This window comes from Bidens hawaiensis, unplaced genomic scaffold (assembly GCF_021521415.1).
Source record: "Bidens hawaiensis isolate Kalapana, Puna unplaced genomic scaffold, B.hawaiensis_p1.1 tig00002307_1, whole genome shotgun sequence".
Taxonomy (NCBI): Eukaryota; Viridiplantae; Streptophyta; class Magnoliopsida; order Asterales; family Asteraceae; genus Bidens; species Bidens hawaiensis.
The window spans coordinates 2,004,757-2,015,139 of NW_027491124.1; the positions used below are offsets into that span (position 1 = coordinate 2,004,757).

The 10,383-nt window shown below is 33.0% G+C and overlaps 1 protein-coding gene across 1 annotated transcript; it reads right to left on the reverse strand.

Moving 5' to 3' along the window:
- Window positions 1-5,913: 5,913 nt before the first annotated feature.
- On the reverse strand, window positions 5,914-10,332 carry LOC143616773 (bifunctional riboflavin kinase/FMN phosphatase-like). Its single transcript, XM_077089510.1, has 10 exons — window positions 10,269-10,332; window positions 8,794-8,980; window positions 8,564-8,694; window positions 7,950-8,019; window positions 7,754-7,819; window positions 7,509-7,663; window positions 7,350-7,427; window positions 6,840-6,976; window positions 6,142-6,234; window positions 5,914-6,033 (listed from the first exon to the last, which is right to left on the reverse strand). Exons 1-10 carry the CDS (start codon window positions 10,330-10,332, stop codon window positions 5,929-5,931), a joined length of 1,086 nt encoding a protein of 361 aa, XP_076945625.1. The 3' UTR covers window positions 5,914-5,928.
- Window positions 10,333-10,383: the final 51 nt, after the last annotated feature.

A 10,383-nucleotide genomic window follows, 5' to 3' on the forward strand; every position in this document is an offset into this window, starting at 1 on the left:
TGGTGGCTCAATATTCCGGTGTTGAGAAGGGTGCCGTCAAGACAACGCAAGGCATGAAGCATTACGACGACTACAAATGGGTTTGTTTTTAAGATCGTGATGTGATGGGTGATTCGCATATCGACATTTCTCTTTATTCTATAAAGATTCTATTTTATTATTGGATTATTATTCATTAGTCAAATTATTATTATACACAATGTTAAATGTCGGGGAAAAATGGATCAATTTGGGTTGTTTTAAAAATTATATGGGTTTGTGTTATAGATTGTAATAAGATAGGTCAAAATGAGTCACTTGAAATTCCCCCTTCTTATTTTTGGGTCAAAATGGGTCGACAAATTTAAATAAATGGGTCGATGTAGGTTAGTGTCTAAAGGAAAAGTGGCAAGCTCGGGTTGAAACGGGTTTTGGATTGGAATGAGTTTGGTTTAGGTTTCGAGCCGACACAAGTTTTCGCACTGGACGGGTTGAGTTTTGGTTTTCTTTGTTTCTTTTTGGTCGGTTTCGGAGCACTGGACGGGTTGGGTTTCTGTTTCTTTTGTTTGTTTTTTATCGGTTTCGGATTCGTTTTCGGCCTTTTGTTTCGTTGTGGTCTGTTTTTTCAGGTTCATTTCTGTTTAGTTTCACCTTTTTAGTTTTGTTTTGATCGATTTTTTCGGTTTCGATTAATTCGATTCAGTTTTGGTTTATGTTTCGTTTTCGTCGACTTTCGGTTTCAGTTCATTTCTCGGGTTTTTTTTAAGAACGAGGACGACGGCGGAAACGTTTTGGTTTTTTTTATATTTTTTGTTTTTGATTTATATTTGAGTTATAATTTTTTATGTATTTTTTTGAAAAAAAATTTTTGGAGGGGTTTTTATTGTTAATAAAAACCCCTCCAAAAAAATTCAAAAAAAAAATAAATAAATCATGTCTCAAAATATAAATCAAAAACGAAAAATATAAAAAAGCAAAACGTTTCCGCGGTCGTCCTCGTTCTTCAAAACAAACAAAAAAAAACTATCCAAAACCCGTTTTGACCCGTTCCGGCCTTGACCCATTCCGACCCAGACCCGTTCTGACCCGAACCTTTTGACCCTAACCCGTTCTAACCCGAACCAAAACAACCCTTTTTTTAGTTGACTCATTCCGACCCTAACCCATTTCGATCCTAACCCGTTCTGACCCATGACCCATTTCGACCCAACCCAACCCATTTGTCACTCCTAAATTGTTGTTGTTTCAATAAACATGGCCTTTTTATCACAAAATTAATAATAAAGTTATTTGGAAGTGTTTAAGCAATTGGATTGGTGTTGTATTTCTCAGGTATACGCTAAGGTTAGAGATCTTCTTAAAACACTCACACCGCATCAATAACCCATGGTCCGGATCTACGTGGCACTACAACAAACGAGGTGGCAACACATTCCACCGTTATAGAGTTCACAATGAAAAGGCGGACGGGAAAGGTGCCCCCCTCTCTCACTCTCTCACATCACATGTATACATATTATATATATATATATATATTTATATATATATATATATGTATATATATATATATATATGTATATATATATATGTATATATATATATATATATGTATATATATATATATATATGTATATATATATATAGGGTAAGGTTAAAATGAAAACCCACTTGAGTTGTGAAAACCCTATGCAACATTGTTTTTTTTTTGTTTTTTTTTTGTTACATGTAATATATGTTGTAACATTTAATACAAAACATCGAAACATAAAAAAAAATGTTTCGCTATTTTTAACATTTTTTTACTAATTTTTATATATGTTTTCAGGAGCGAGAAAAAGTTATATTTATATTTACATTTTTTATTCACTTTAATTGTGGACCACAAGATTTAAACATTAATTAAACACATGTGGTTGAGAATGAGTTTCTAGAGTTTTCACAACTCAAGTGGGTTTTCATTTTATATACTTAGCCTATATATATATATATATATATATATATATAAAATGAGAACTTTGAGAACCATTCTTAGCCTCTAATTTATTTTTTTAAATTGGAGTTCTAAAATTCTATTAAAAGGGTAGAAAAGGAATTTACACATCGAAATATACTTGGAATGTTGAGTATCTCATCTTCAATTCCAATTTAGAGAATGATCAGAACATCAAATCAATTTAGAGAACTATATGATTTCAAATCAGAGTCAGAGAACGATCAGCACGCATCCTATTTCTTGAATGTTCGGAGCTTAAAATTCAAGAGAGGACGATTGGAGCTTAAAATCTGATTCAGAGAACAATCGAGCCTTCAAACTGGAGTTGTTAAGGTTTGTTCATTCAATCTGTTGAACTTAGGTTACAAATTTTATTTGAAGTTAATCATGTAATTTGCAATTACTGGAACTACCAGATTCAAGGCATACCTAGCCCTAGTTCTCTAATTAGTTATCCTAACATCAATTTGATATCGTACACATGCTTAATTTGTATCCTAATCGATGTTTATTGAATGTTGTTTGATTATGGGATTGAATTGAACAAATTTAACCTTTTTTCATTGTCGTAAATACATGCACACCAGATGCTCGACCAAATGTCTGTATGAGTTTAAAAAAAATCTTGATTTAATTTTGGGTGTCTTTGTTTTTCGGTTTTTATCTGTCCAGGCCTCAGAACCAACTTGAACCTATGAGTGCGTATATACGGGACCTGAACACCAACCTTATGCAACATTTCGGTTTCATTTTGGTTAAATTTCGGTCAGCATTACTTCTGCTAACACCTAAATAGGAAATATAACAACGAGAACTAAATGCTTAAAAATGATTTTAGGTTAAATTTGAGATGTTCATAGTTAAATTTGGTTGTTTAGTTTTATGTGAAATTTCATTTCCTGTCCACATTTTGACCATCTTTGAAAATTTTGATGTATAATAATATTGTATATATATGTATGGGCATACACTGATTACACATATATGTATAATAACATATATATGTATATTTTAAAGAAATGCATGCACTAATCACACGTATATGCTTAATTCAATACATCTCAGAAAACCTAAGAACATAGATGAAAATACACTAATTATTCATGTTTGTATCATTACCACTTAAGTATGTATGTGGAAGGTATTTATGTATATGTTTAACGTACATATATGTATAATAATATTACATTTTGTAGATATATGCATATTTTTAATGCTACACATGCAATGATATACATCTGTTAAATTCATACTACTTATTCATATATGTAGCATTACAACTTAAAACATGTATGTACAATGTATTTACATAGATTATACATATATGTACAATAATATTATACACACACACATATATATATATATATATAAACATTACTTAATTGTACACATATATGTAATCATTGTTTAATTGTACATATATGTATAATCACTTTGTTAACTGTGTAACATTAATGCTAGCAGTATAGATTTCTTTTGTGTTAAATTGTAACTTGAGAGGAAATGGATGGAATATATTTGATAATTTGGCTTCGCATTAGTGATACATTTATTTTTTTATTTCCATGCTACTCTTTATTTTATGTGTATGAAATTCACACACATTGGGTATCTTTGTCAGCTTGCATTTTGCGTGTACACTGTTTAGACATCACAACATATAGAAGGTTCGTGTGAAGTACATTCATCGAAGATGGCGTAGAGATGTTCTTCCAACTAGCGTTCATGGTATGGCTAACATGTATTGTATAGAACAAAGGCTGTGGAAAAAATAAATAGAGCAAGGAGAAGAGAAGTGTATGTTTTGATTAGAAGTATTATTTTCTGGTTTTAAATGATATTAAACATATATGTATAATATATGCATTATACGTATATGTATACTTTTACAGATTATGCATACATTTAATTTATTATTTTTTTCAAATTAAATGGATTATTTGTTTTAATTATTCTTTGTTAGATCATACTGCTACTTTTGTGTGTATGGGATACATATGCATTGGTAAAAAAAACGTAACACATACAGTACGATAGATTAGATGTATTTTGTGTTAGTTATTGAACATACAAACCCACTACGAATTATACATATACGTATATTTAGTAAACTATACATATATGTATATTTAGCTAACTGTACATTTGGTAACAGTTTAATATCAACATGATGCATATAAGTGTACAAAGAAGATTAATAAGAAACATTCACAATCAACATTTATTGGTAAATCATTCCATTGGGATAATAAAAAGTCAAAACGCAAAGATAAACAGTTCCTTAGTAATATAAGTCTAGAACTCAAAGTCTCATTTTCTTAAACAACTATTTCTTCTACTCTCTTGAAACTCATATGCTTCCTTAAAAACTCTACTACGATAGATGTTTGATTTAGATAACCATAGGGCAGCCGCATATATCTTCCTGAGTTCATGCATTGAGTCCCGTAAATACTTTCGTATGCAGGCAACCTGCAAATTTCATATAAAACCCAGATATTATACATACATTTAACTTAACACATTAACTCCAAGTGTTCATAAGTAATACAAAACAACTAAATACATGTATGTATAGAGACGAAGAGATGAGCATACAGTGACTATACATATATGTATCACCCCACTTAAAACATGTAACCACAAGGCTTTTACGCTAATTATACATATATGTATAATCATAATTAAAAGACTATGTATAAAGATGAAGAGATGAGCATACAGTGACTATACATATATGTACCACCCCGCTTAAAACATGTAACCACAAGGTTTTTACGCTAATTATACATATATGTATAATCATAATTAAAAGGCTATGTATAGAGATGAAGAGATGAGCATATAGTGACTATACATATATGACCACCCCACTTAAAACATGTAACCGCAAAGTTTTTACGCTAATTATACATATATGTATAATCATATTATACATATATGTATAATCATAATTAAAAGGCTATGTATAGAGACGAAGAGATGAGCATACAGTGACTATACATATATGTACCACCCCGCTTAAAACATGTAACCACAAGGTTTTTACGCTAATTATACATATATGTATAATCATAATTAAAAGGCTATGTATAGAGACGAAGAGATGAGCATACAGTGGCTATACATATATGTACCACCCCACTTAAAACATGTAACCGCAAGGTTTTTACGTTAATTATACATATATGTATAATCATATTATACATATATGTATAATCATAATTATGTATACAAACTTAAGGAAACAATTATGAGATATGGTTGGTCGTCCTGACACATATTATGTTTTTCTTTACTCGTGTCTTCTCGTTGTCGCCACCGTCGTAGGTCTTGTCACTATAGCTTTATTGTCACAAATTAGGAGATATGGTTTAGATTTCTTTTGTAGTCAAGTCTACTAACTTTTGAATTTTTTTCATATCAACATGTACTTTTAAATATAAAACAAACCAAAGCACACATTTAGTTCTCTCTAGTTTGTGATTTGGAGCTTAACCTGAACTCTAAACCAAACCAGTTCAGTTTAGCCTATTTTCCGGCTTCACTGTTTCAGGTTTTTCGATTCCATATCAACTTCGACTAGGGTCTAGTCTCCTTTGGATCCAATCCTAACCGATGAACATCCGTTTAAGTCGTCAAATTATATTATCCAACTCTTTCAAAACCACCAATAGATCTTGTAGCACAATAACACATGTAAGTTTAATAAAAACAATATACACTAAACTTTATTATTTCAACCATTAGAAATATGTAATATCAAGTTATATTACACCATTAGAGCCAAATCATTAAACTAAACCTTGATCCAAAGCCATATCTCACCTTGGACAAGCCTTAGCTAAATCGAATGGAAAATTCTGTAGCATGCATTTTGAGTCAATGTGGACTCATCAAATGTAACAGTCAAACCGATTGCTTTGACTTCTATAACCAATGCAAGTTCGTTAAAGTTAAGCAGGGCCGCACCTACGATAGCTATATGCTTCTGAATCCAAACAAGCTTCCGCGGTTGACTTGTCAACATCAAGAATTTGAGTTTCGGTAGAAGAATCTTTCTGCATATCATGCAGAAATTTAGTTAAAAAATGAAAACTTAAAATATAAAAACAATAACAAGTCAGTCAAAATACGCTTCAAATTTCAATACATGAATAGTAAGTTACCTTGGTTTGAAATCCCCTGATATAACCAACAAGTGCTACATCAATTTTCTTATCCAAAATTTGCTCATCGTTTCCATTGATAACACAAGCTTGCTGAAACGAAAGCTACACATTACAAAATGTCCTAAAACCATAACCTGACAATGATTTAAAGGGATGTTAGACGAGTCATGTTCGTGGCCTGACGGGTCCAACCCGACAAGAACCTGAACACAACATGCATATTTGCAGGTCGATATGAGCACGACTCATTTATGATTTAACCCAAATTTTTTTTTCATCTTTCGTGTATGAATACTTTCAAATTACAAATTTTAAAACAAAAATACAAATTTATATAAAACAGTCACATTTTGATTATAAAGTCCTACATCAATTTCTCTGAGGTTTAAATTTTGACAAAAGAACACGTAACGAATTTAATTTATGTCTCAAACGTAACTTGTTTGGCTAAACACGTTCGTAGTTTGACCCACGAATTTCGTGTTAGTTTCGTTTTGCACTCAAGGTAACTGCTGAGGTGGCGAAATGAGAAGTTGGACAGGAAGGGCAAAATGGGAACCTCCTATATTTGACCAATTTAGCCCACTATTAATGAAATATAACCCAAATTAACTAAATTATTTGACTAGTTTGACTCGATTAAATAGTAGCACGTTTCATAGAAATTAAAAATATTGCAAATGTTAAGTTCTCACAATGTTTCTCATGTAAGAGCCACGGGTAGAATCCCATCTGATGCTAACAACAACCTTAAGCCTCTCGTGTAAGTCAAAGTCAACCCAACCAAAATAGACACCCCAGGCTTGACCCGGAATATCAGAAGCACTGTTATCTGTGTAATTAATAAAACATAAATAAACATTGATCAAAATTTGTATAAAACAGTCACAATCAAAAGAAGGAACAAATGAATGGTGTGGTTTTATTTGATTTATAATGTGCATAATAGATAGAAAGTGAACGTGTAGAACGAGTCAAAAGTCGAATTTTAATCGCATAAAATCTTAAGTATTGTTCTATAGAAAAAGTAATTATTAAATGCACTTCTATAGTGTATGCAATAGTATTTAAGACTAATTATTTATAAAAAATTGGAAAAAAGGAGTTTCCAATAATCACCCATTACCCGACTCGCCCAGTCGACCACATTTACCCTTTTATAACAATAAATGTGATTAAAATGAGTACACTGACAAACTCTATACCTGAAATTTCTTCAAGAAATCCATTTTTGTATAATCCCTTCAAATAAATTGGATCAATTGGCAATGCTTTCATCACCCCTGCAACCATAAAAAGTTTTTTTTATTAATTAATTTTTACGAATGGCTAACTCACACGCCCTCTAAACGAATGAAACATACAGTCATCAAACGGAGGAAGTCCCCATATTTGTGGCTGAAAATCTAGGAACGAATGAATCACATGATCAGCAATTGAAAATTCATCTGTTTCGGTTTGAATTGATGGAACCGCCACCACTTGCATATGTGCAGCCTTTCCTGCTTTAATCCCTACCCTGTTCATATAATTACCACCTTAACCTTAAACTCGAATTTAACAATGCATAGTTGTAAGCATGCCCACAAAGTTTGGAATAATAACATACAGAGAATCTTCTATCACAAGACAGCATGATGCATCCACGCCCATTCGGTTAGCAGCCTCTAGAAATCTGACGTTTTACAACCACATAACATTTTTACTAAACGGGCCGATTTAATTAAAAGAAAACAAGTTTAAAACAATTAATCTAAGAACATATTACTGAAAACAAACAATGAATTATTGTATAATGAACTTACAGGTCTGGAGAGGGTTTCCCTGACTTGACCTCATCACTTCCGAGAATTACCGAAAAGGAGTCTCCCCAGCCTATTAAAACAAAATCAGACCCAAATTACTACAAAATATCACACTTTAGTTTCTCCGGTTAACCTTAGCTATTGAAGACACAAGCATGGTTAAAACAAGTAAAATGAGCGAATATAACGCCCACTGCGCAGCCACGTGAGCATTGTAAGACAAGAGGTTCTCAGCAAGATTAAACAGAAAGTTTTAAAGGGTGGCAGCTCATGTTATACGGAACTGATTGTTGGGCCATCAAGAATACATGGAAGTGGAAGCTGGAGTTAGAGGATGCAGAGGTTGGGCAGGATACAAACTCACATGGGATGAGTCATCATCATCATCATCATCATCATCGTACTCAGTATATCCCACCAATAGCAAAGCTATCGTACTCAGTATATCCCACCAATACCTAATTAGTATTAGGTATTGGGCCAAAATTATGCCAAAATTATGACATAAATTAATATATATATATATATATATACATGGGATGAGTGGATTAGCTAATTCTTGGGGCTTTAGTATAAATGCGTCTATATTGCTTTAGAAGAAAACAATAAATAACCTTCTTGGGAAGAAACTTTGACTAGTACATTCTTCTTTGCAGAATTTGAAGCAAGTGCAAAGGGGATCCCATGCTTTTTAAGATGCTTCATGAGGCGATTAACGCCGGGAAGTGGTTTGGCTTGCAGCCACCTACAAAACACAACATGTTACCAAATTCATTTCATTTCATTAAAAACATGTTCTTAGATAATAAATTTATATTATTGAATGATAAGAAAGAGACCTCACTTTTCATGATACATAGGCATGATGCTTTGAGAATACTGTTGAGGTGTGATTGGAAGATCATAATCCTTAACAATTGCAATTGCTGCTTCATGGTGTATCATTCCCATTCTTTTATTTTCTTTTTCTGTATCAATCACTTTTCCATATCTAACTAGAAACTCCTTCAATAGATCCTTTGTCACTTGTTCTTCAATACCCAAAATGCAAAATCCAAACAAATTATGAAATGCCCACAAAAGTTGGATTAGGAGTGCAAAAGCTGCTCACGAGCTCGGATTGATAAAAATATCAAAACGATGCGAGCTTTTTCGAGCTCGAGCCTTGTCTGAGAAGCTCGTTTACGCTCGTCGAGCCTTGTTTGTTTTTTTTTAATTTTGCCTCTTTTAGACTTCTATGCATTAGTTTACGTTACCTAGTCGAGCTCAAGCCGAGCTTTGGCACGTTTAAGGTACTAAAGGAGTTTAAAGTTTTTCTCTAACTATATTTAAAATTACTAAAAACGTATATAAGTTAACTAATAAATAATGAATGAGCCAATTCCGAGTTTTAAAAAATTTAACGGGCCGACTTTGAGCCCTCATAAGTCAAAATGAGCTGATCTCGAGCTTAGTCGAGCTCGGCTTGGCTCAGCTTGAAGATCGCTCGAAAAAACTTGCTAGAAATCAGCCCATTTACAAACCGAGCCAGCTCAGCCCGAATTATTTTCCTTTTTAACTTATTATATGTGTGTATATTTGATTTTTTGTGAGTGGTGGATGCTATTGGGTAGCCTACTCATCATATTTTTCAAAAGCAATAATAATTATATATATATATATATATATATATATATATTAATTTATGTCATAATTTTGGCCCAATACCTAATACTAATTGTTGCCCATTTGCTCATACCAAGTCTAGATATATTTAAATATATAGCTCGTTGCTTGAAATTTGCTCAAAATCGGCTTGTTCTCAAACTAAGTGACCTTGACTCCGATAGCTTGTTTACAAACCGAGCTAGTTCAGCTCAGATCATTTACAGCCTGAGCCTAGCTCAGTTTGGCTCGTTTATTCGGTTATGCTTGTTTGCATACCAAGATCGGACTCTCGGTCATCTTGGATCATTTTCGAATACAGCTAGCTCGGTTTAGATCATTTAAAAACCGGGCACCAATGGCGGGCCCATGATTTTATCATGAGGACGATCGGCCAAAATTTTATATAGGGCAATCGGGATTTTCAGTAACACTAATTTTTATTATATTTTTTATCGAAGGTAGCCTACCTTGTATGCAGGTCCCGAGCACAAGTGGACCTAGGCTCAACTTGGCTTGGCTCGGCTCATACATAAGTTATAAACCCAATCACAGAAACTCGTAAAGAAGTTGGTAAAGCCAAGTGAATTTGAAATATATATGTTTTTTTATTATTAGAATGGGATAAAGAGAGAGAGAGAGAGAGAGGTTCTTGAAATGATAATGATAATATACCGGTGTTGAGAAGGGTGCCGTCAAGATCAAAGATCACGGCGGAGATGCTGCGACGGCCGTCCATTGGTGGCTCAATATTCCGGTGTTGAGAAGGGTGCCGTCAAGACAACGCAAG